This window comes from Mustela putorius, unplaced genomic scaffold, assembly GCF_011764305.1.
Source record: "Mustela putorius furo isolate JIRA1106 unplaced genomic scaffold, ASM1176430v1.1 tig00003834_pilon_pilon_pilon, whole genome shotgun sequence".
NCBI lineage: Eukaryota > Metazoa > Chordata > Mammalia > Carnivora > Mustelidae > Mustela > Mustela putorius.
The window spans coordinates 48,543,020-48,570,729 of NW_025421987.1; the positions used below are offsets into that span (position 1 = coordinate 48,543,020).

A 27,710-nucleotide genomic window follows, 5' to 3' on the forward strand; every position below is an offset into this window, starting at 1 on the left:
TTTTGGGCTAGATGATTATCTTCTGTTGAGGGCATGTCTGTGGAGGGCATGTCTTGACTGGTCCCCTCTCTTTATCTATTCAGTTGTTTATTGGGAAAATCATGATTTTTAAAAATTATTTATTTATTTTTTTATCTATCATTAATTTTTTTTTTTTTAACCTGGACCCTCTTAAGATTTATTATAAGGTTTCTGTTCAAATTGTCTTCTGACAACTTCAGGAACTTATTTCATGTGTATATGTTCTGTTTGTTCTGACTGATCTTCTCTCAAGCCGCTGAAAAGTCATGCTGTGTTTTTATTTTTCTTAATTGGCTTATTGAGGTTTTTTTGTTTGTTTTGTTTTGTTTTGGCTTATTGAATCTTTAGAATTTGTTGGACTACCATTCAGGATAGCAGACCTGTAAGTACCATAAGTTAGACCAGTGGTGTAGAAACTCCTCGTGCACCTTGTGGAGGCCATACCCTCACCCAGTAATCAAAGACACCAAGTTCACTCATGCAGGTTCAAGTGGGTCACCATACTTCTCCTTTACCCACCACCAAAATCCACGTATTCTTATGACTCAACCTTTGTTGAGGACTCATATCTTTCTAGTCCCCATGAAAAAGCATCTCTGAAGCTGGTATGTAGGTGCTCATCCTATTCATGGTAGAGAAAATTCGGTACCTGCTATTTCTGTGGGGGCTGCACAGAGCTCAAGGTTTCAGCAGTATTCAGCTGCAATAGAGGTACCTCTCTTGGATTCTGTATGGTTTTAGCAAAATCATGTAGGTTGGAGAGGTTAATAAAGGGCAAAGAGGCCAAGTTAAGGTCACGTCTTTCCTGAAATCTACTGTTAAATTTCATGAATTTTTTGGAGTGATTATAATACTGTTTTGACAGGGCTGTATTAGGGCCAGGTCATTCATCTCTAAACCTTAGTTTACTCTTTTGTAAAATAAAGGTGTTATATTGGTTCCTAAAGTCTCTTTTTATAAAATTATCCTATAATTTTATTATTTTAAATCTCTCCTTATATTATCTAAAAGCAATGTGTAGAAAATTGTCTGGATCTTTGGTTGGATAGGATGGTTATAAAAATTTTTATGAGACAATTTGGGAAATTTAAATCTAACTATATATTTGATAACATTTAAAAATTGTCATAGGTCTCTATTATTACCATAATAAATTATCACAAACTTACAGCTTAAAACAACATAAATATATTATCTTTCAGTTCTGTAGGTCAGAAGTCTGACATGAGTCTCACTGGGATAAAACATGGTTTCACAATGCTACATTCCTTTCTGGGGGCTCTAGAAGGGAATCCGTTTTCCTGTTCTTTCCAACTTCTAGGAACCACCTACATTCCTTGGTTCATAGCCCCTGTACTCCAACTTTAAAATCAGAAAAATTCTCCCTGTGCCTTTCTTCCATCATCACATCTTCCTCTGATCACAGCATGAAAGGTTTTCAAGCTTTTAGGGACCTATATGACAAGATTGGGTCCACTCAGATAATTTAGATAATATCCACACTGCAAGTTCTTAATTTAATCACATCCGCAAAGGCCTTTTTTGCATCAAAATAATGTATTCACAGGTTCCGGAGATTAGTACATGGAAATCTTTGGAAGACCATTATTTTGCCTACTACAAAAATTATTGTTTAATATTTAAGGTGTGAGGATGACATTGGGGTTATGTTTAAACTACATGTTTAAAATGGAACTTATTATTATAGCTGCTTTATTTGACTGAAGATCCAGATAAGATCAGCATATTCTTTTTAGATTATATAAAGAGTGGATTCAAAACCACTATAGACTGGAAGAACCAATACTGTTAAAATGTCCATACTATCCAAAGCAACCTATAGATTTAATGTAATCTCTTTCAAAATACCAACATTTTTCAGAGAACTAAAACAAATACTCATACAATTTGTATGGAACCGCAAAAGACTCGGAATAGTCAAAGCCATCTGAGAAAGAACTTAGCTGGAGGTATCACAACCCCAGGTTTCAAGGTATACTACAAAGCTATAGACATCAAAACAGTAGGGTACTGGTGCAAAAATAAACACTAGATCAATGGAACGGGATAGAGTCCGAAAATAAACCCATACTTTTATGATCAATTAATCTATGATAAAAGAGGCAAGAATATACAATGGGAAAAAGATGGTCTTTTCAGCAAACGGTGTTGGGAAACCTGGACAACTACAGGCAAAAGAATGAAACTGATCACTTTCTTACAACATACACAAAAATAAATTCAAAATGGATTAAGGACCTAAATGTGAGACCTGAAACCATTAAGCTCTCAAAAGAAAACACAGGGAGTAATTTCTTTGACATCATCCATAAAAACATTTTTCTAAATATATTTCTTCTGGCAAAGGAAACACAGGCAAAATTAAACTATTGGGACTACATCAAAACAAAAATCTTTTGAACAGTGAGAAAACCATCAACAAAACAAAGAGGCAAACTGCTGAAGATATTTGCAAATGATATATATCCAATAAGGGGTCTGCATCCCAAATATATAAAGAACTTCTACAACTCAACACCAAAAAACCTACAAATAATCCTATTAACAGATGGGCAGAGGACCTGAATAAACTTTTTTCCAAAGAAGACATCCAGATGACCAACAGACACACGAAAAGATGTTCAACATCACTCATCATTGGGGAAATGCAAATCAAACCCACAATGAGATATCACCTTATACCTGCCAGACTGGCTAGAATCCAAAGCACAAGAAATAACAAGTGTTGAAGAGGATATGAGGAAAAAGGAAGCCTTGAGCACTGTTGGCAGGAAGGCAAATTGGTACAGTCATTGAGGAAAATGGTATGGCTCTAAAAACATTAAAAATGAAAATACCATATGACTCAGTAATCCACTACTGGCTATTTACCTAAAGAGAATGAAAACACTAATTCAAAAGGATACATGCACCCCTATGTTTATTGTAGGATAATTTACAATAGCTGAGATGGGGAAGCAACCCAAGTACCCACTGATAATGAATGGATAAAAAAGATATCACACACACACACACACACACACACACACACACAAAATGGGATATTACTCAGCCATAAGAAAGAATGAGGTTTTGCCATTTGCAATAGCATGGATGGACCTAGAAGTATTACAATAAATGAATTAAGTCAGCAGAGAAACACAACTAGCATATGATTTCACTTATATGTGGAATTTGGAAAACAAGACAAATAAAAAAGAATAAGAAAAGGCAGAAACAGACGCACAAGTGCAGAGAAAAAACTGGTGGTTGCCCAAGGGAAGACAGTGAAGGGATAGGCAAAATGGGATAAGAAAAGAAGGAGGTACAGCCTTCCATGTGGAATCAAAGTCACAGGGATGAAAGGTACACCATAGGGAATATAGTCAATGGCATTGTAATAGTGTTGAATGGTGACAGATGGTATCTACACTCACGGTGAGCAGAGCATAACATATAGAATTGTTGAATCACTATGTCATACATCTGAAACTAATGTAACATTGTATGTCAACTATAATTTAATAAAAAGAAAATCATAAATGTGAATGTGGATAGGAAGTAGATGATACCAGTTGATTATGGAAAATTTACAGGTTTGATAATGACTTCATGATTACGTAAGAACAATGCCCTTAATTATAGAGATGTATACCAAAATACACGTGGATAAAATGACAATGTCTGAGATTTGCTTTCACATATTACTACCTACCACCTCTGAAAATAAATGTAAAGTTTATTTGTGTTTTATATAAGCAAAATTACCACATTACATATATTATGCTCCCAACTCTAACCAAGCAATCACAAATGAATTTGTGATTTGCCAAGGGAATATTTTACTCACCGAGTATACAGATTCATGGAAATCCACTATTGCTACTAGGAAAACAGACAAAAATGTACATGTCTCACTTGCTGAGTATAAAATAGCAGCCTCATCTTAGTATAGGATAAAAATAACAATGTATTAATAATAATAATAAAAATAAAATTATCTCATTTAATACTTAAAAAGAACATTTAAAATAAGTTCTTACTTTATATCCTTATTTTATAGGATTCTTATTTATTCTTATTTTATAGATGGAGGAACTTAGGTTCCAACAGGTCAGACAGAATAGAGATTTAAACACAGGCCTATCCCCCTCCATGGTCAGTGTTCTTGATCAATACTCCATGACTATTTTATTTACTTAGTAAATATATACTATGCTCCATGTAAAACTAGACAGGATTTTTGTATTTTGAGATCTGTAGATGCTTTCTTAAATCTAGTCATTAAATATTGTTTAATGTTGGTGATGATAAAGATAAAGAAATGTGGATTGCCTGCCTGGCTCAGTTGGTTGAGTGTGCAACTCTTGATCTCAGGGTTGTAAGTTTGAGCCCAATGTTGGGTATAGACATTACTTAAAAACAAACTCTAGAAAAAAAAAAAAAGAAATGGATCCTATTAAGTACTATATATATTTTGACTTGTTTAACTGGAGAGTTGAATAATAATTTACATTAACTGGATTTTTAAATTCTAAACTTAATGAGAAAAATTATAAACTGTACTTTCCCAGTGGGCTACACAAGTAGTCTCTATTTACTTCTTTGAGGTAAATATTTATTTCTGATATTAAGTCTATCCAATTTAGGACCATTAAATGTGTCAACATGCCTTGAAACAGGGGTAACATAATATAAATGTCAAGTTTCTTGGATTTCTGACAAGCTCTATAAAACAGAACAGTAATGGGCATTAAAAAAACAACTCAGACTGTCAGACTTTAAGAACTAGTGATTTATGTTTCTACTAACGAAAAAAACACAGTTGAGACATTTGGACAGGAACTTATTTAATCTGTTTCTCTCAAGTCAGAGGTTGCAGTATTTATAGTTTTGAATGGCACATACATGATATTTAAATCATACAGAGTGTTAATCTTCTTACTCCTTGCCTTGTTTCTAAAGCATGGGTGAAGCTAGATTATAGGTTATTATGTGTTGGAGCAGAAAAACAAGACTAGAAAAAGAGACATTAGAAATAAAACTTCAGACATATTAGTTCAAAATCCTAGAAATAAAGTGCCTCTTTTCACCAAAATGCCATAATCTGTGCAATGCATTGTATTTGTGCTTAATTTTTCTACTCGATTTAAAGTTATTGTATTTTTATTAAGAATCATATTTTTATGTGTAATCTTAAAAAGCTGAGTTCATTGAAATAGTGTTGAGAATGTTGGTGGCCAGGGGCTGGAAGTGGGGAGAATTGGTAGATTTTGGTCAAAGAATAACCATTTCCAACTATAAGATTAGGAAGTTTCAGATCTAAGATACAGCATGTTAATAGAATTAATAAAACTGTAATATATACTTGAAAGTTGTTAAAAGAGTAGATTATGAATGTTGCTACCACCACCACCAAACATATACATGCACACACAAACATACACCCATGGGTAATTACGTGAGGGGATAGAGAGGCTAACTATATTGCGGTATTCATTTTACAATATATATGGGTATCAAACCATCACACTGTATACCTTAAGTGTATATATGTTATATGTCAATAATAATAAAAGTGGAAAAATAGGATATTTTTTGACTTACAACCATTCCATATCTATATTGCTCTATAGTAATTCTGTCTGACAAAAATATAATGTAAACCACATAGGTAACTTAAAATTTTCTAGGAACCACATTATAAAGGTAAAAAGAAATGGGTAAAATTAGTTTTAATAGTATATTTTCTTTAACTCAATGTTAAGTGAATCTCATAATTTCAAAATGTAATCAATATAAAAATTATCAATGAGATACTATACTTTTATTCATAATAAGTCTTTGAATCTAGGGTGTATTTTGTACTTATAGCCCTTGAATTTGGACTTGCCACATTTCAAGTGGCCATATGTGGCTTGTAGCCATCATATTGGACACAACAATTTTTAAGTAAGCCTTATCTGAAGTTACCTAAAATAGGACAACCTGAAATTAATTTTGTTGGAAAAAAATAGGACAGGTCTACTAAGTAAGAATTATTTTCTAGTTTAAAATACTGGACTAATACTTCTGGAGTTCAAAATAGCACAGCTGTATTTCAGTCTCAAATGCAGCTGCATCATATAAAATGAAGACATTTTAATCCAAATAAGAAACAGAGAAATTGATGAAGTGAGAAAATGCACAGCCCAAATGTGCTTGAATGAGTAGCTTCCTGCAGACCTTGAAAGAAGTCTCAGCCCTGTAAATACCAGGATGAGTTTCTGGCATCTTCTGAGTGATTAATACTTAATGTAATGTGCTGAGTTTTTCCTTTTCCTAAGGAATTATCCTATTTTGAACATCTTCCAACCTAAACAACAACAACAAAACCCCAAAAAACAACAACAAAAAACTTCACACTATTATAACTGCTTCTGCAAGTCTACACAATCTATGGCTTGGGAGTCTGGAAAATTTTAAGCCACTGTCCAACTTGTAAACCAGAAGAAAGAAACATAGCTGCAGAGCCAGGCAAGAAGAAAGATACATATTTTTGTTTTAGTTGACTATATCCTTTTTGGAGGATAGAAACCAGTATTGCCACTCACTTGGAAGTTCAGCCATGTGCTGAGAGTTCCACCCTCATTTTGAGTCACTGTCCCCCCTGGGATCATGAGACTCCTCATCTCTGAGCATGATCTGGAATACTCAAATCCTTCACATTCTATTTGAGAAGAGACCGCCTTTCAAGCTTTATACATTACTCTAGCAGTTTCTCTTACAAATATATTAATTCATTAATTTAGTAAGTATTTATTAAAAACCTATTGTTCTAGGTACTAAAAATAGAAGAGTGGAAAATGGGGTGAAAACAGAAGAAAAAGCTACTTCTTCACAAGGGACAAAAAAAATAAGGAAATAAATAGTAGTTCAATAGTGATTAATGCTGCACAAGAATGTAAGGCAAAGAAGCGGGATGGGAAGCATCATGATTTTTGGATGACTGTGCTGAAACAGAGATGGGATACAATTTTTGATAGGATGGTTAGGGAGGGTCTCATCGAGGCAACATTTGGGCAAAGACCTGAAGAAAGCAAGAAGGGAGAGACAACAAATGTAAATGTGCTGAGACAGCAACAATACTGATATGTTGAGGAACAGCACATGGGTACATGGGACTCCACAGTGTCCTTATACACCTTAACAACCTCTCTCTCTATCTTGCCCATCCTATATATAAAGGGACATTTCAGACTTAGTAATAAAAATCACTATCTTGAATGGTCAAATTTACCAAACTAAGACCCAAGTCAATGATGAAAGGGACAAGAAGATAGTAAGAAGTTAGAGGGTTCCCTTATGGGCTTTGGTCATTTGTAAATTGAGAGGTAGTAACTAAAGCATCACTTCCAGTTGTTGCCATATTATCTTTTCTCTCCCCACCCCATCCTCCTACTTTCCCTTATCTAAACACACCTAAAGAGATGAGCTCCGCATTGATCAAGCCCTCTAAGTACTTCTCCCCCAACCCTGCCATTTACTCTACACGATCTCTTTGGGGGCTAGGCCTTTAATCATCCACTTTCTGTTAAGTACTGCTGATTCCCTTTACATCATAGCAGGATTTTTATCATTGAAGAAAAGAGGAATTAAATCAATCAAATAATAGTCAAATCATCCTACCTGGAGAAAAACTGAAAATTGGCCATGGAGAGTCAGAAACATGCAGGAAGAATTAGATTTAATTTTAAATATGTGTCTATGAAAGAAAAATATGAATAGTTAAAAACACTGGCTAAGATTTAGCTAAGGCTAAATAGGAAATAATTAATTTAAAGAAGGCCAAGAAAAGTCAGACCTGGAGAGTATAGGCTCTCTTTCATAAATTAGTGAGTCACAATAATTTAGGCAATAAATGAATAATTGTAGGGTAAGATTAACTAGGTGTTTTAAGGTTGTTGAAGATCTTAAATTGCACCAATTTAGCAGAGTAGGTTCAGCGTGTTTTAATATAACAATTAGCTCACAGTAAAAGAAGAAAGCTTAAGTATTCCTGTTCATGTGTGGGTCTCTGCTATGTAAGATCCTCTCTAACATTTGATGAATCAGGGTTAGAACCCAAGAATGCTTGGGACTGGGCTGGGCTGGGGATGGGGTGGGCTTTGGGTTGATTTTTAACTTTCTTTAATACAAAAGCTTGTTTCAAAATGAAAACCAATCTTACAGAAATAAAATACAGGGAATGTTAAAACTGGAAAGGGCTCTAGTTGAAACTTTTCATTTTACAGATGAAAAGTCAGTTTCTTCATCTGTAAAATGAAGGGGTTGGGAGAAATGAAATCAAATATCTTCCACTTCCAAGAACACATAAAATCTAGAAAGGCTAAATGGTATCCAAAGTTGCACAGCTGGTGCCAGACTTGGAAAATAGATTTGGTTCCCAGAATTCTCTTTATGGCTGTGAGTCAATTCTGTGTTTTGAAAAGTTTAGTCAACTCAATTGTTTGACACAATGCAGATAAATATCCATCTTACCAAGTTGGATTTATTTTTCTATTTCAATCAGTTTTCCTGTGTCATATAAACATAACCTCAGGAATATCACCAGCCACAGAAGGAGAAAAGCTTTAACATGATACAATTGTGCTTGGAGCTGGCTGAATCACTCAATAGAATGCAACAAACTTGGCCTTTGGCATTGGGACCAGGAACAATGGATGCAATGCTTTTTGACATGCTGATTGTGCAAAGGTAACACAAAATGGGACTTGACCATTAAAGGCAAAATGTCCATATATGGGCAGAAAAGAACAACCTCAAGTAGAAATCACTGATGGGTTGAAAATATATCATCTTGAGTTCATGCTTCCCGATGCTACCAAGGAACTTCTACATTTCCCTTGGGCTGTGAGAGTGAAGCATGAGCTCTTTTGGCAATGATCTGGTGGCTGAGCTGTCTCTAACCCTGAAGATGGAACAGTTTGTCCCTCTATACTAGGACTCTGCTCCTCTAATTTAGACCACAAATTCCTAATCTGACACTACTTTTATTTCATCTTCTTCTAGGAAACAAGTCAACATCATGCATTAAAAAAATATTTTCCTCCCTCATACCATAAACAAAATAAAACGGACATTTGGAAAAATATTTGTAACTTATATTACAGACAAAAGGTTAATATCACTAATATGTTAAAGGCTTCTAAAACTTGAAAAATAAAAATTAACAACCCTATTCAAGCAAAGCCATCTTATAAATGGTTCATATCCAGGGGAAAAATGCGTATGTCCCTTAAACATATGAAAAAATATTTAGCCTTATTCATAATAAGAGAAAGACTAAGTCAAACCAGAGGGAGACACAAATCCTCACCTACTGTAGAAATAAAAATCCAAAACTGTGACAGAATTCTGCATTGAAAAATTTGTGAAGAATAGGTACTGTCATATGTTGCTAGTGTGAATGCAAAATGGTGCAAACTTTATGGAGAGAAATTTGGCATCTAGGAAAAATATATTTACCTTTTAACTTGTTTCTATAAATCTATTCCAAAGAAGCATTGGAAAAATGTGGAAAGGTGTTTATTTTAGTATTATTAGTTGCAACACCAGTCATAATTGCAAAGGAAAAAAATAAGAGAGATCTTTGCATATTGCTATTGAGTACTCTCTAAAATACTGTTAAAGAAGAGTAAGTTGAAGAACCATTTGTATAGTAGCATATAGTAGGGTATGTGTGTTTGTGTATTAGATTAAAAATAGAAGGGTAAATGAAAGACCAATCAAAATGGCTGGAATGTTAGGGTAGAGGGGATAGGAATAGAAGTTAGATGTCTCTTGTTCTGGTTCTATGGTTTTCATTTTGGAATTCTGTAGCTCTTTACTTTTAAAACAAAAGTTAAAAACAAAATTATATAAATGAACATTATCGTATATTCACAAGATAGAACCCACAGAGGAATGATTTCAAGAGCTCTTCAAACAGTAATTTTTAGCTGTTTATCCCTAGTCGGATATAACCAAAGGTTAAAAAGAACCACAAGGAAAACTTAAGAAATTTTCAATAATCATAATTTTAAATAATATGCATAGCATAATTTTGAAAATATTTATTTTAAGGAAGTAAGAAATTATTTATGTAATAAGAAGAAAATTAAGCATAAGAAAAAATAAAATAAAAACTTTAGGCAGTTAACTAAAGTTTCTGTAATCCTAAATTTGAACTGAAAATATTAACATAAATTTGTGATATTATTTCTCCTTCAAAACAAATAAAAATATCTAGAAACAATGACCAATCCAATAGCAATGAAAACCCCTAGTGCCCAAATTTTGGTCTCTAATTAATTATCCCTCTTAGAAGTGGCTGGTTCCAAGTCGGTATGGGAAACACACAAAATAAGGTTGGAACATATAGTCCTACCCAAAGAAAAGAATCTATGAAAGACCATTGGGGTCATGACAAAAGAATATAGGAGAAACTTGAAGAAGCTCTCAGTTGTCAAGTTGGAGTATTTTGAACATCAAAAAGGATAATGATAATAGGAGGAGTCAAGATGGCAGAGAAGTAGCAGGCTGAGACTACTTCAGCTAGCAGGAGATCAGCTAGATAACTTATCTAAAGATTGCAAACACCTACAAATCCTTCAGCAGATCGAAGAGAAGAAGAACAGCAATTCTGAAATAGAAAAACAACCACTTTCTGAAAGGTAGGACTGGCGGAGAAGTGAATCCAAAGTGACCGGAAGATAGACCCTGGGGGGAGGGGCCGGCTCCCAGCAAGCTGCGGAGCAACGGAGCACAAAATTGGGACTTTTAAAAGTCTGTTCCGCTGAGGGACATCGCTCCAGAGGCTAAACCGGGGCGAAGCCCACGCGGGGTCAGCGTGGCCTCAGGTCCCGCAGGGTCAAAGAAGGATCGGGGGTGTCTGAGTGTCGCAGAGCTTGCAGGTATTGGAACGGGAAAGCCGGCTACAGAGACAGACCCGACAGTGAGCTCACAGCTCGGGGTTACCTTGAACCAGTCGCAGGCTCGGTGAGCTCGGAGCGCGGCCGGAGGTCAGCCAGACGGGAGTAACTGGGCGCTGTTCTCTGAGGGCACACTGAGGAGTGGGGACCCAGGCTCTCGGCTCCTCCCGGCCAGAGACCAGGAGGCTGCCATTTGTATTCCCATCCTCCGGAAATCTATGGAAAGCGCTCAGGGAATAAAAGCTCCTGAAAGCAAACCCAAGCGGATTACTCAGCCTCTGGTAAGGGCAGTGCAATTCCGCCTGGGGCAAAGACACTTGAGAATCACTACACCAGGCCCCTCCCCCAGAAGATCAACAAGAAATCCAGCCAAGACCAAGTTCACCTACCAAGGAGTGTGGTTTCAAAACCAAGGAGAGCAGCAGAATTCCAGAGGAGGAGAAAGCAAAGCACGGAACTCATGGCTTTCTCCCTGTGATTTTTTTAGTCTTGCAGTTAATTTAATTTTTTTTCTTTTTCATTTTTTTTCTCTTCTTCTGCTAAAAATTTTTTTAACTTTTACCCTTTTCTTTTCTTAACGTTTTTAAACTAGTTTATCTAATATATATTTTTTCTTTTTTATATATTTCTTTATTCATTTTCTTTTTAAAAATTCTTTTCTTTACTTTTTTTTTTCTTTTTTCTTTCTTTTTCTTTCTTTCTTTCTTTTTGAACCTCTTTTGATCCCCTTTCTCCTCCCTCACGATTTGGGATCTCTTCTGATTTGGTTAAAGCATATTTTCCTGGGGTTGTTGCTACTCTTTTAGTATTTTACTTGCTCCTTCATATACTCTTATCTGGACAAAATGACAAGGCGGAAAAATTCACCACAAAAAAAAAGAACAAGAGGCAGTACCAAAGGCTAGGGACCTAATCAATAAAGACATTGGTACTATGTCAGATCTAGAGTTCAGAATGACAATTCTCAAGGTTCTAGCCGGGCTTGAAAAAGGCATGGAAGATATTAGAGAAACCCTCTTGGGAGATATAAAAGCCCTTTCTGGAGAAATAAAAGAACTAAAATCTAACCAAGTTGAAATAAAAAAAGCTATTAATGAGGTGCAATAAAAAATGGAGGCTCTCACTGCTAGGATAAATGAGGCAGAAGAAAGAATTAGTGATATAGAAGACCAAATGACAGAGAATAAAGAAGCTGAGCAAAAGAGGGACAAACAGCTACTGGACCACGAGGGGAGAATTCGAGAGATAAGTGACACCATAAGATGAAACAACATTAGAATAATTGGGATTCCAGAAGAAGAAGAGAGAGAGAGGGGAGCAGAAGGTATACTGGAGAGAATTATTGGGGAGAATTTCCCCAATATGGCAAAGGGAATGAGCATCAAAATTCAGGAGGTTCAGAGAATGCCCCTCAAAATCAATAAGAATAGGCCCACACCCTGTCACCTAATAGTAAAATTTACAAGTCTCAGTGACAAAGAGAAAATCCTGAAAGCAGCCTGGGAAAAGAAGACTGTAATATACAATGGTAAAAATATTAGATTGGCAGCTGACTTATCCACAGAGACCTGGCAGGCCAGAAAGAGCTGGCATGATATTTTCAGAGCACTAAACGAGAAAAACATGCAGCCAAGAATACTATATCCATCTAGGCTATCATTGAAAATAGAAGGAGAGATTAAAAGCTTCTAGGACAAACAAAAACTGAAAGAATTTGCAAACACCAAACCAGCTCTACAGGAAATATTGAAAGGGGTCCTCTAAGCAAAGAGAGAGCCTACAAGTGGTAGATCAGAAAGGAACAGAGACCATATACAGTAACAGTCACCTTACAGGCAATACAATGGCACTAAATTCATATCTCTCAATAGTTACCCTGAATGTTAATGGGCTAAATGCCCCTGTCAAAAGACACAGGGTATCAGAATGGATAAAAAAACAAAACCCATCTATATGTTGCCTCCAAGAAATTCATTTTAAGCCCGAAGACACCTCCAGATTTAAAGTGAGGGTGTGGAAAACAATTTACCATGCTAATGGACATCAGAAGAAAGCAGGAGTGGCAATCCTTATTTCAGATCAATTAGATTTTAAGTCAAAGACTATAATAAGAGATGAGGAAGGACACTATATCATACTCAAAGGGTCTGTCCAACAAGAAAATTTAACAATTTTAAATATCTATGCCCCCAACGTGGGAGCAGCCAACTATATAAACCAATTAATAACAAAATCAAAGAAACACATCAACAATCATACAATAATAGTAGGGGACTTTAACACTCCCCTCACTGAAATGGACAGATCATCCAAGCAAAAGATCAAAAAGGAAATAAAGGCCTTAAACGACACACTGGACCAGATGGACATCACAGATATATTCAGAACATTTCATCCCAAAGCAACAGAATACACATTCTTCTCTAGTGCACATGGAACATTCTCCAGAATAGATCACATCCTCGGTCATAAATCAGGACTCAACCGGTATCAAAAGATTGAGATCATTCCCGCATATTTTCAGACCATAATGCTCTGAAGCTAGAACTCAACCACAAGATGAAGTTTGGAAAGAACCCAAATACATGGAGACTAAACAGCATCCTTCTAAAGAATGAATGGGTCCACCGGGAAATTGAAGAAGAATTGTAAAAAATCATGGAAACAAATGATAATGAAAACACAACGGTTCAAAATCTGTGGGACACAACAAAGGCAGTCCTGAGAGGAAAATATATAGCGGTACAAGCCTTTCTCAAGAAACAAGAAAGGTCTCAGGTACACAACCTAACCCTACACCTAAAGGAGCTGGAGAAAGAACAAGAAAGAAACCCTAAGCCCAGCAGGAGAAGAGAAATCATAAAGATCAGAGCAGAAATCAATGAAATAGAAACCAAAAAAACAATAGAACAAATCAACGAAATTAGGAGCTGGTTCTTTGAAAGAATTAATAAAATTGATAAACCCCTGGCCCGACTTATCAAAAAGAAAAGAGAAAGGACCCAAATAAATAAAATCATGAATGAAAGAGGAGAGATCACAACTAACACCAAAGAAATACAAACTATTATAAGAACATACTATGAGCAACTCTACGCCAACAAATTTGACAATCTGGAAGAAATGGATGCATTCTTAGAAACATATAAACTACCACAACTGAACCAGGAAGAAATACAAAGCTGAACAGACCCATAACCAGTAAGGAGATTGAAACAGTCATTAAAATTCTCCAAACAAACAAAAGCCCAGGGCCAGATGGCTTCCCGGGGGAATTCTACCAAGCATTTAAAGAAGAACTAATTCCTATTCTCCTGAAACTGTTCCAAAAAATAGAAATGGAAGGAAAACTTCCAAACTCATTTTATGAGGCCAGCATCACCTTGATCCCAAAACCAGACAAGGATCCCATCAAAAAAGAGAGCTATAGACCAATATCCTTGATGAACACAGATGCAAAAATACTCAACAAAATACTAGCCAATAGGATTCAACAGTACATTAAAAGGATTATTCACCACGACCAAGTGGGATTTATTCCAGGGCTGCAAGGTTGGTTCAACATCCGCAAATCAATCAATGTGATACAACACATCAATAAAAGAAAGAACAAGAACCATATGATACTCTCAATAGATGCTGAAAAAGCATTTGACAAATTACAGCATCCCTTCCTGATCAAAACTCTTCAAAGTGTAGGGATAGAGGGCATATACCTCAATATCATCAAAGCCATCTATGAAAAACCCACCGCAAATATCATTCTCAATGGAGAAAAACTGAAAGCTTTTCCGCTAAGGTCAGGAACACGGCAGGTATGTCCATTATCACCACTGCTATTCAACATAGTACTAGAAGTCCTAGCCTCAGCAATCAGACAACAAAAGGAAATTAAAGACATCCAAATCAGCAAAGAAGTCAAATTATCACTCTTCGGAGATGATATGATACTATATGTGGAAAACCCAAAAGACTCCACTCCAAAACTGCTATAACTTGTATGGGAATTCAGTAAAGTGTCAGGATATAAAATCAATGCACAGAAATCAGTTGCATTTCTCTACACCAACAACAGGACAGAAGAAAGAGAAATTAAGGAGTCCATCCCATTTACAATTGCACCCCAAACTATAAGATACCTAGGAATAAACCTAACCAAATAGGCACAGAATCTATACTCAGAAAACTATAAAATACTCATGAAAGAAATTGAGGAAGACCGAAAGAAATGGAAAATGTTCCATGCTCCTGGATTGGAAGAATAAATACTGCTACCTGGATTGGAAGAATAAATACTGCTACCTAAAGCAATCTACACATTTAATGCAATTCCTATCAAAGTACCATCCATCTTTTTCAAAGAAATGGAACAAATTATCCTAAAATTTATATAGAACCAGAAAAGGCCTCGAATAGCCAAAGGGATATTGAAAAAGAAAGCCAAAGTTGGTGGCATCACAATTCCAGACTTCAAGCTCTATTACAAAGCTGTCATCATCAAGACAGTATGGTACTGGCACAAAAACAGACACATAGATCAATGGAACAGAATAGAGAGCCCAGAAATAGACCCTCAACTCTATGGTCAACTAATCTTCAACAGAGCATGAAAGAATGTCCAGTGGAAAAAAGACAGCCTCTTCAATAAATGGTGCTGGGAAAATTGGACAGCCACATGCAGAAAAATGAAATTGGACCATTTCCTTACACCACACACAAAAATAGACTCAAAATGGATGAAGGACCTCAATGTGAGAAAGGAATCCATCAATATCCTTGAGGAGAACACAGGCAGCAACCTCTTCGACCTCAGCCGCAGCAACATCTTCCAAGGAACATCGCCAAAGGCAAGGGAAGCAAGGGCAAAAATGAACTACTGGGATTTCCTCAAGATCAAAAGCTTTTGCACAGCAAAGGAAACAGTTAACAAAACCAAAAGACAACTGACAGAATGGGAGAAGATATTTGCAAACGACATATCAGATAAAGGACTAGTGTCCAGAATCTATAAAGAGCTTAGCAAACTCAACACCCAAAGAACAAATAATCCAATCAAGAAATGGGCAGAAGACATGAACAGACATTTCTGCAAAGAAGACATCCAGATGGCGAACAGACACATGAAAAAGTGCTCCATATCACTCGGCATCAGGGAAATACAAATCAAAACCACAATGAGATATCACCTCATACCAGTCAGAATGGCTAAAATCAACAAGTCAGGAAATGACAGATGCTGGCGAGGATGCGGAGAAAGGGGAACCCTCCTACACTGTTGGTGGGAATGCAAGCTGGTGCAGCCACTCTGGAAAACAGCATGGAGGTTCCTCAAAATGTTGAAAATAGAACTGCCCTATGACCCAGCAATTGCACTACTGGGTATTTACCCTAAAGATACAAATGTAGTGATCCAAAAGGGCACGTGGACCCGAATGTTTATAGCAGCAATGTCCACAATAGCCAAACTATGGAAAGAACCTAGATATCCATCAACAGATGAATGGATAAAGAAGAGGTGGTATATATACACAATGGAATACTATGCAGCCATCAAAAGAAATGAAATCTTGCCATTTGCGACAACATGGATGGAACTAGAGCGTATCATGCTTAGCGAAATTAGTCAAGCAGAGAAAGACAACTATCATATGATCTCCCTGATATGAGGAAGTGGTGATGCAACATGGGGGCTTAAGTAGATTGGAGAAGAATCAATGAAACAAGATGGGATTGGGAGGGAGACAAACCATAAGTGACTCTTAATCTCACAAAACAAACTGAGGGTTGTTGGGGGGAGGGGGGTTGGGAGAAGGGGGCTGGGGTTGTGGACATTGTGGGGAGGGTATATTCTTTGGTGAGTGCTGTGAAGTGTGTAAACCTGGTGATTCACAGACCTTTACCCCTGGGGATAAAAATATTGTTTCTAAAATTAAAAAATTAAAAAAATAGGATAATGATAGCAGTAGCTCCAAACATATCAACCATGTTAAAATCGATGTGTTGAAATAATACTTTAAAAAAGAAATCTCTTTGATCATATGTAGAGAATGCTAAGGAAACAATTCATTATTTTGAAAATTAGTAAATAAAGGGAAAGAATCACTCATTTATCCTGCTTTTTTGTTCAAATGATATCATGGGGTACTTAAAATTTCATCTGGAAGGACGCCTGGGTGGCTCAGTGGGTTGGGCCTCTGTCTTTGGCTCAGGTTATGATCTCAGAGTCCTGGGATCAAGCCCCGCATCCGGTTCTCTGCTCTGTGGGGAGCCTGCTTCCCCCCTCTCTCTGCCTGCCTCTCTGTCTACTTGTGATCTCCCTCTCTGTCAAAAAAAAAAATAAATAATCTTTAAAAGTTCATTGGAAAAGCTGCTTATTTATAGGAGAAAACTAGCTAATAAAAACAAAAATTAGGATAGGATTAGCATATCACTAACTTGTAACCCCTAATTAATACTGGACTAACTAAGCAGTAACCATCAATACATACTAAAATCTTTAGCTAAAATGGGGAATTCTAAAAGGTAATGCTTCCCAAACTTTGATGTGCATATTAATGACTTTAGAATATTGTTCAATTCTAGAATCCAATTTGGTAGCTCTGGGATTGAGCCTGAGAGTCTACATTTACAACAAGCGAACACATGGTGCCAATACCACTGGTCAGAGGGTTATTCTAAGAGAGACAAAACAGCTCTTAAAAATTCTTAGAATGACCCAGTATTATCCTCCTACCCTTGGTGTTCTCCTGTTGCACACGGACAATTTCATAGAACAACATCAGACAAGGTCACTCTATGACCATGAGGGATCAAAACAAAAACTGGGTGTCTGGGCGGCTCAGTCAGTTAACCATCTAGCTCTTGATTTTGGCTCAGGTCATGATCTCAGGGTCAGGAGATTGAGCCCAGAGTTGGGCTCACACGCTAGGTGCGGAAACTGCTTAAGATTCTTTCTCTCCCTCTGCCTTTGCTCTTTCTCCCCAAGCACTTCTGTTTCCTGACAGCATCTTATCCAGAGCAAAGCTCCAATTCCTTAAACCCTCTCTAAAATCACCAAATGTAAGTCCAAGCCTGTAATGAATCCTTTCTAACACTCTCTGAAAGGTTCTATGTTTCCTTTGGTGTGCATTTTCTCTCATTATAACATGTAATAAACACAACTTGTTTAGTTACAGATGTATTCTGGTGGTTTTTGTTGGAGAAACTGCAATAGTGTGGTGAGTAAGGTTGACAGCTGAGTCACTAATCACTATGCGGTGTTTTGCTTTAGAAACTCGCAGCACCACCTATAAAGTAATCTTGCCCAAAAAGATGAACATGAATCTCATTAAGCCTCTAGATTTAACCATCAGTTTTACAAGAAATAATGCAGTATAGGAGAATATTTTAAGGAGCCATATTCATTTCAGTTATAAGACAAATTGCTTATTTTTTCTCTAAACAAATAAACTGACAAAAATAGAAGATGGAGGAGGAACATATAAATTAAAAGAGACTCAATAGTCGTATTAATCAATTGTAACATGCAGCCCTTATTTGGTCCTAATTCAAACTATTACACAAACTAACAATGATAATGATAAAATGACATTTGAGGATATTTGAACAGAGATTACCTCTTTGATAATATTAAAGAACAATTATAAATATTTTTAGGTTTCATAATGGCAATGTTCATTTTTCAAAATATTTACAAATAAAATGATACAATGTCTGAGATTTACTCTAACATAATCCAGTTATGATAAAAGGAAGTGTAGAGGGGGTATAGACAAAAATACTGGCCATATTGGTAATTGCTAAAGGGTATACAAAAATTCTTTTTATTATTCTCCCTACTCTTAATGTGTTTGAAAAGCTCCATAGTAAACAATATTTTTTAAGATTTAATTAATTTATTTGAGAGAGAGAAAGCAAGAGAGAAAGAATACAAGCAGGGATAAGGGGTAGTGGGAGTGAGAGAAGCAGAATCCCCTCTGAGCAGGGACCGCAGTGCAGGACTCAAACACAGAACCCTTGGATCATGACCTGAACTAAAGGCAGATGCTTAACTGACTGAACCACCCAGGCACCCATAAACAATCTTTTTGAAAATATTTTTTACCATTTAATTCAACAGATCACTTTTGAAAGAAGACAAGTTGGAGAAAAAAATAAGGCCTATAGCTCAAAATGACTATACATTCTAAAGAAATAAGCTATAATGAATTTTAAAGTCTGAACTTCCCACCACTGAAATTGTTTTCAGATCCATTTTTTGAAAGCTATTAAGATATTCACCTATTTCTTTCCTTTCTTTTTTAAATCTCTAACACATATGTCAACTGCAAGTGAAGAGGAATATGGAATTATTATGATATAGACTCAGGTGATGGTCTTTAGAGAAACATTTAATTTAAATGTTTGATTCTTAAAAAGAAAAAAACAAAAAAACAACACCATACTATTTGAACAATTACCTGGATCTGTAGCGGACATCAGTGAACCAAAAAACAAACAGTCAGTGAAATGGAAGTCTCCATTTTTCAACTGGCCAGCATATACCATAGCTTTCACAAAGCCATACATAATTAACCTGTTAAGAGAAAAATAAGATCTTCAAACATTATGCTGAATCCTGTGCAAATCCATGCTATCATAGCTAACATTCTAATGTGTTTCCTGAATAAGCATCATGCACAAATTACTGCCACTCTGCCAATTCATGGTCATGCTAGCTCTCAGTACACTGTATAAATCTCTTGACTATGAAATACATTTTAACCAAATATCCCAATTCATTCACCTGGTAAAAGGTAAAAGAATATTTTATAGCATATTTCAATGAAAATAAATACATCTCAAGGATATAAAAAATAATCTGTCAAATATGGTATAGCAAATTATGGCCACAAATATAGCAGCTGGGTTAACATCTGTAAATGGATTGTTTTTCAGTTTTCATTGTTTTGTGTGGTAGGGATGTCTGAAATGTGCTCAAATTTCAAGTCTGTCATTGCAATGAAGAGGATATCTGTCACACATAGCACACCCAGTCAACAAGTTACTTTACAATAGATGGGTCTCTACCACTGCTAATGTCAAGATACTTTCATACTGGGTACAGAATCACTGTTAGTAAAGAACTCCTATAACTTCAATATGTTGTTGAAAATGAATCCTGAAACGTTTATGTTTTGATCTTGCAAGGATAGCTATTCTTTTCATGAGAATATAAAAGGTTTTTAAGCTTACCAAACACACCATGGAACATAGCTTATCTATCTTGGTCATCATTTGTCACCCTATAGCTTTTAAATTGTATTTATTTATTTAACTGACTGATTGTTGCCAAAATCCTAGTAGAGGAAATACAGAGATTGGTGAACTGGACCATAGTAAAATCACTATTAGTGACTCTGAGAGTCTTTAGAAATTATAGATTCTCAGACCAATAGATGTATGTTTAAAAATATTCACATGCTTTGAAAATAAATTTCTTTAAAAATGTTCTAAGTTGTGAGCATGGCTAAAAAGGCTAGAAAACAGATTAGAAATTATAATGTCAATGAAAGTGCAGATATTTCAGATTCTGTTAAAAAAACTTCTCCATGAGAAAATATTTTGGACACATCTGTGTTTAAATCTAGATTCTACCACTCACCAGCTATGTGGATTTAGAACATTACTAAAACTTTCTGAACCTCAATATCCTTATTAATGGAATAGTGATAACAATAATAGCTAGCCCATAGAATTGTTTTAAGGATTATCAGAGATAATGTACATTTGGTTTCTGGCACGTAGTACATTCTCAATGGGGTTATTATTACTGCTAATAATATTTATCAAAATAGGTAATATGTACTTACTATTTATATTTCTTTACATGCTTTAGCTAATTTAATCCACACATTAATCCTATAAGGAAGGCAGTATTTGCATTTTATAGATGAGAAAACTGAACACAGTGTCATCACATAACGGGCACAAGATGATACAGCTATTAAGTTGCAAAACCAGATCTGAACTGTGGGGAACTGACTCCTTAGCCCAGGCTTTTAACCACTACAGAATATTGCCTAGATGAATAGTTCTCTATTTTATATTATATACTGTCCCATATAATATACTCACAGCTATCCTATTAGGTGGTGGTTCTAGGTTGTACAAAGGCACAACAATGGAGTATCGCTAAGAACTTGGAAATAATACTACCCTCTGAGTTGTAATTGTTAAGCCAAAATGGGTTTGAGCAGAGAGGGCCAACATTACTATGAAGAATGCGGACTATAGTGAGAAGGCTGAATCTTAACTAAGCTGAAGGTATTAACATTTCTGAGAAAGGCTTTGTCCTGGGACACAACAATGGTTACTGGAAGAGACAAGTCTAAGAGGTCTCAATCATGGCAGTTTACTCACACTCATGCTGGGAAGGGTATTCTGCCAGTTACTAGGTCATGCAGCCTGTTGACAGGAGCAGGGTAGCTTCATTCAGTATATTTGTTCATTCAATAGACATTTATTATTTAATCCCTACTCTGTTTCAAGCTCTGTGCTAAGTTCTTAAAATACATCAGCGAAGAAAACAAAGATTCCTGTTCTTATGAACCATACATTTTACCAGATAGACAACAATAAAAATTACCATAAATTTGATTTATATCTGTTAATTGTATCATGCTCTGAACTGGAATCTGCAAATGGGATCAACACTGGGACAATCGGGGCAGTTAAAACATTGACGGGAATGCTCTCCGATAGTCATACCTTCAGCCTCTTTGGGTACTAACCCAACTTCGCCACAGCCCTTTCTCATTTGAATTAGCCTTCAAATATTGAGCATCAAGAGGCTCCGGAACCAATATAAACTTTATGACCTGTGACTTTATTTCTGAATTTTATACTTATTAATTAATTTTACAGACTGGGAATCTAGGTTTAGAATTAAAATTACTTTTCCCATATTGCACAGAAGCCATTAGATTAGGTGAAAAAAAATATGCATATATACTATCTAGACTTGGGAAGATTATATAGAAACTAGAAGTCTCATATACTATTGATGGAAATTAAATTAAAGCCTTAATTAAAGTATCAATTTTGAAATATTCTATGGCTTATTAAATGGTTGCCTACAAACCTATGCCAAAAATTAATTCAATATGTACCAAAAGGTGTGTATTCAAATTATATTAGATTTCTCTTGTTTATAAGAGTGAAAAATTCAAAGAAATCTAAATATCCAGTGAATAAATTATAAAACATACATATGCAGACTCATATGCAATTAATACTACTATATATAAGATTTTATATTAGATACAGAAAAGTAAACTGATGAAGCAAATTATCAAGTGGTAACAAATAATAATTTCTAATTTTATAAAAATTGAACAGACTTAGGCATGCATACAAACAGGAAGAGACCAGAGGTATATAATCTAAAATGTTAATAGTGGTTAAATAATAAAATTAAATGTGACTACTTTTCTTTTTGCTTTTCTACATTTTTCCAGCTCTTTTAAAAAATAGTAATAACAAAAAATAAATAACAACATACATTACCAAATGCTATTATGTAACACAATAGATATTTATTGTGTCACTTAATCTTCAAAATTCTATAAATTAGGTTCTATAATTATTCCTTTTTACATATGAGAAAATTAGGACTCAGAGACATTTGATAACTTGACTAAGGTAACATAAATTAGCTTATGAGAGAGCTGGATTTCAACCTAGAGAGCTGGATGCTAAAGCCTACAGCCTTAACCACCAACTCTATAAAGCTTTTGAGTTGCTTTGAAATTGGAAGAAACACACACGAATGTACACACACACACACACACACACGCCTAACCACAATTAGTTTATTTACTTCAAATCAACTCCTGGACATAAAATAACTATAATTCCAATGGCTTACTTGAGATATTACCAAAAAATCAGAAAAAAATGTCCAGTTCATTGCAAGCTCAATACCAATAACAATGGTCATCATCATTGGTAATTATACTAATCCAATAATTAGTGTGTCTATACCATGTGCCACACCCTTCTTTATAAATGGTAGCTCTTGTCATTTTATTATTAATGAAAACTAGTTATAACTATGTTAATTGGGAAGCTAAAAAAAGTAAAACCATTAACAATTACCATATTCTCAGAGTGGTACAGTCTATCAGCACTTCACAGAAAGTATTTCAGATGCTCAGGATACAGGGGAGATGTGGTTTGATGGGGATAGGGAATCTGGTGAAGTCCAATGCATGCAATACTGTGAATATGATGAACCTGAATAAGACATCTTCCAGGGGTTAGTGACAGCCTGGGTCACATGGATGGGTAGAAGCAGAACTGCTTCATAAAAGGCAGAACTGTTGATAGCACTGATTTTGACAAATATGCACTTGGTCCTATTCTTTGAAAAGCAAAGTCCTTGAGCTATGGAGGATACAGAAGTAGAAATTCACAACCTACTCTCAAAGAGTAGAGTATACATGATGGCAGTCATGTCACTGATGCTAAAAGAAAGCACTGGGTAAAACAGAATTTGGGGAAATGCCCAACACAATACTCTACACACTCACTTCATTAAGTGTCTAGATATGTGAACTTATTTTAAATTTCATGAGCTTATTTTACACCATTAAATCTCCAAACCTAAAGACTTGTGAAAAAAGTTCCATGTGCCTCCCTCTCTCTTTTTTCTTCCTTCTCTTATGTACTTCTTAATTTCCACATGTGTTAAATCATATAGTATTTGTTTTTCTCTAACTTATTTCACTTAGCATAATAATATATTTTAGCTCCATCCACATCATTGCAAATGGCAAGATATCATTCTTTTTAATAGCTGAATAATATTCCATTGTGTATACACACATGTACACACACCACCTCTTCTATATCCATTCATTAGTCAATAGACATTTGGGCTCTTTCACAATTTGGCTATTGTTGAAAATGTTGCTATAAACATTGGGGTGCCTGTGTCCCTTTGAATCAGTATTTTTTTAAAAGATTTTATTTATTTATTTGACAGAGAGAGAGATCACAAGTAGACAGAGAGGTAGGCAGAGAGAGAGGGGGAAGCAGACTTCCTGCTGTGCAGAGAGCCAGATGAGGGGTTCCATCTCAGGACCCTGAGATCACGACCTGAGCTGAAGGCAGAGGCTTAACCCACTGAGCCACCCAGGTGCCCTTGAATCAGTATTTTTCTAAACTTTGGGTAAATACCTAGTAGTGTAACTGCTAGGTCATAGTAGTTTTATTTTTAATTTTTTGAGGAACCTCCATACTCTTTTCCAGAGTGGCTTCACCAGTTTGCATGTCCACCAAGAGTATAAGAGTGTTCCCCATTCTCTGCATCCTCGCCAACATCTGTTGTTTCCTGTGTTGCTAATTTTAGCTACTCGGACTTGTATGAGGGGATATCTCATCATAGTTTTTACTTGTATTTCCCTGATGAGTGATGTTGAAGATCTTTTCATGTGTCTGTTAGCTATCTGGATGTCTTCTTTGGAAAAATGTCTACTCATGTCATCTGTCCATTTCTTTTTTTTTTTTTTTTTTTTTTTTTAAACTTTATTTATTTATTTTTTTTTTTTAATTTATTTAGTCAGAGAGAGAGAGCGAGAGCGAGCACAGGCAGACAGAGTGGCAGGCAGAGTCAGAGGGAGAAGCAGGCTCCCCGTGGAGCAAGGAGCCCGATGTGGGACTCGATCCCAGGACGCCGGGATCATGACCTGAGCCGAAGGCAGCTGCTTAACCAACTGAGCCACCCAGGCGTCCCCATCTGTCCATTTCTTAACTGGATTATTTGTTTTTTGGGTGTTGACTTTGGTAAGTTCTTTATAGATTTTGGATACTAATCCTATATCAGATATGTCATTTGTAAATATGTTCTTCCCATTCCATGGGTTGAATTTTGTTAATTATTTCCTTCATAGAAAGCAGAGGCTTTTCATCTTGATGAAGCCCCAATAGTTCATTTTTGCTTTTTGTTTCCCTTGCCTCCAGAGACATGTCTAGTAAGGTGTTACTACAGCTGATGTGTAAGATGTTACTGCCAGTGTTATCCTCAAGGATTCTGATGATTTACAATCTCACATTTAGGTCTTTCATCCATTTTAAATTTATTTTCTGTGTGGTATAAGAAAGTGGTTCAGTTTCATTTTTTTGCATGTTGCTGTCCAGTTTTCCCAACACCATTTGTTAAAGAGACTATCTTTTTTTCCTTTGGGTATTACTTGTTGCTTTGTGAAAGATTAGTTGACCATGTCATTGAAGGTTGCTGGAGAGGAGGTGTGCAACTGATGGGCTAAATGGGTGTTGGGTATTAAGGAAGGCACTTGTTGTGATGAGCACTGGGTGTTCCATGTAAATGACGAATCACTAAATTCTACTCCCCAAACCTACATTACACCATATGTTAACTAACTAGAATTTAAATAAAAACTTGAAACAAAGAAAAAAGAAGATAAAGACATACCTAGAAGCCAACTCTCAACTATAGAGAACAAGCTTATGGTTAGCAGAGGAGAGGTGGTGGGGTCACGGGTTAAATAGGTGATGGGTATGAAAGAGGACACATGGGATAAGCGCAGGATATTGTATTGGAGTGCTGAATCACCATATTTATACCTGAAACTAATATTAAATTGCATGTTAACTAACTAGAATTAAAAAAAAAAGGGAAAAAAGGGTTCCAAAATGTTCAATTGCTTGGATGATTTCTAAGTATGCCATCTTGATCTCTATCAGTATTTTTAAGAAAGAATATACTTACTTCTTTTTTAAAAAGTAGTCTTGATCAAGCAATGAATAGACCTACTAGAAAGGTAGTTTTTTCGAATTGCTAGGGATAAGTTAGGGGAGTTGTCAGTTTGGAGATACAGATGTGTGGGCCAGTCTCTTTAACTGTTGCAAGAGCCACATCCCTGCCTGCGAAATCATGTGAAACAGGCCACTATATGAAGCTCATTCTGCAGTGGGAAAATCGAGAACCAACAGGCTCTGGAAGCAATCTGACAGTTATAATGTACATCTAGATTTCCGATTTCTATACCTAAACATTTTCCTTTAGATAAATATCTTTCCCTATGTATTTGTTCATATTTTGTGGATAGTTTATATCTCACATTTTCTTTCTTTCTTTCTCTTTTTTTCTGGAGCATGCATTCAAGAGTAATATCCCACTGGAGAATTCATAAATTCTTTTTTTAAATTTTGAGCTTTATTGACATATAGTTGACATATAACAGTGTATAAGTTCAAGGTATATAATGCCATGATTTAATACATGTATATATTGCAAAATGATTACCAAAAAAAGTTCAATAACATATGTGTCACCTCACAGTTACATTTTTGTGTATGGTGAGCAATTTAAAGATCTACTCTCTCAGCAAGCAACTTTGAAATATTCAAGACAGTATTATCAACTATAGTCATCATGTTGTGCATTACATCCCTAGAACTTATGCATCTTATAACTGGAAGTTTGTACCTTTTCATCATCTTCATTCTCATCTCCTGTCCCACTCCCTACCCCTAACAACCACCAGTCTCTTCTCTGTTTCCATGAGAGAATTAATAATTTCTTAATCCTGGGCTAGATGGGGTTGGGAAGTTCTTCTAGCCGAATTCTTCATTCATTCACTCACGCATTCATTAATTTGCTCATTGACTCATTTATGAAACCAAAGATTACCCAAAGATATAATTCCTCCTCTGAGGGAGCTTACATTTTTTGGGGGGAACCAGACATTTAATAGCTAATTTATAATTAATTATTAGTATTGTGACTAATCCTATGCAGACAAATATAGACTGCACATGTGCCCACTTCTCCAGTTGGGGAATATTAAAGGGGAACTTTATTTTATGGAAGAGATCACAAGTTCGAAATGTTGGCATGCTTCTCCCTCCCCTCCCCGCTTGTGCTCTCTCTCACTATCTCTGTCAGTAACTGTCTCTCTCTCTCTCTCTAATAAATAAATAAAATCTTTTTTAAAGGAAGAAAGAAAGAGAGAAAGGGAGGGAGGGAGGGAGGGAGGAAGGAAGGAAGGGAGGGAACGGAGGGAGGGAGGGAGGGAGGAAGGGAGGTAAAGCAAGCACTAAGTGTCCTGGAGGAGTCCTGGAAGAAGTGAAGATCAAGTGCACGGAGTTCACAAAGAAGAAACTCTCTTTACCTGGGGTCTCAGGACAGGGTTTGAGAGGAAGGTGGCTTATCTGCTAAACCTGAAATATACATTCAAGTAAGGAAACTGCCAGCAGTGTTTCATCAATACGTGGGATGTCTCAACTAGTGATTTTTTTTTTCTAGAATGCAAAACCTTTCCCACTGAGAGTGGTTTGTTCTTCAGTCAGTACGAAATTCAATGGACAAAATGAAACCCTTCCTTTGGCAATCCAGGGAATCATCTGCCATCTGCCACTCACTGTAGAGATGAGGGGAAAAGGCCTTCCTGACTAAGCTGTGACTCCACCCCTGGTTTTCACTTCAGCGCTCAGTACAGGCTGCTCTGCCTCAAGGAGTCTATGAAACCTGAGGCTGTTTTAACTGAAGCAGGTACTCAGATCTCACAATGGTATATGGCCTCCTTGGCCCATTCTACTTTTCCCACCAATTTTAAGACTTTGTCCCTTCTGTTTCACTGAAGGCTGGGGGAAAGAAGAGGATGTAGGAGTCACTTCAGTGGCTTGTGGGCATGTTAAAAGAACCTGTCCCAATCCTCTCTTCTTTGAAAG

At 36.1% G+C, this 27,710-nt stretch overlaps 1 protein-coding gene across 3 annotated transcripts in view; it reads right to left on the reverse strand.

Annotated features, from left to right (window-relative positions):
* The window catches only part of SLC9A9 (solute carrier family 9 member A9), a 668,807-nt gene that overhangs the window by 388,310 nt on the left and 252,787 nt on the right, over positions 1-27,710 (reverse strand). For all 3 annotated transcript variants that reach the window (XM_004754464.3, XM_004754462.3, XM_045088481.1), the window contains exon 5: positions 19,433-19,548. In XM_004754464.3, the coding sequence (XP_004754521.1) occupies positions 19,433-19,548 (116 nt within the window). The remainder of the gene's footprint in view (positions 1-19,432; positions 19,549-27,710) is intronic.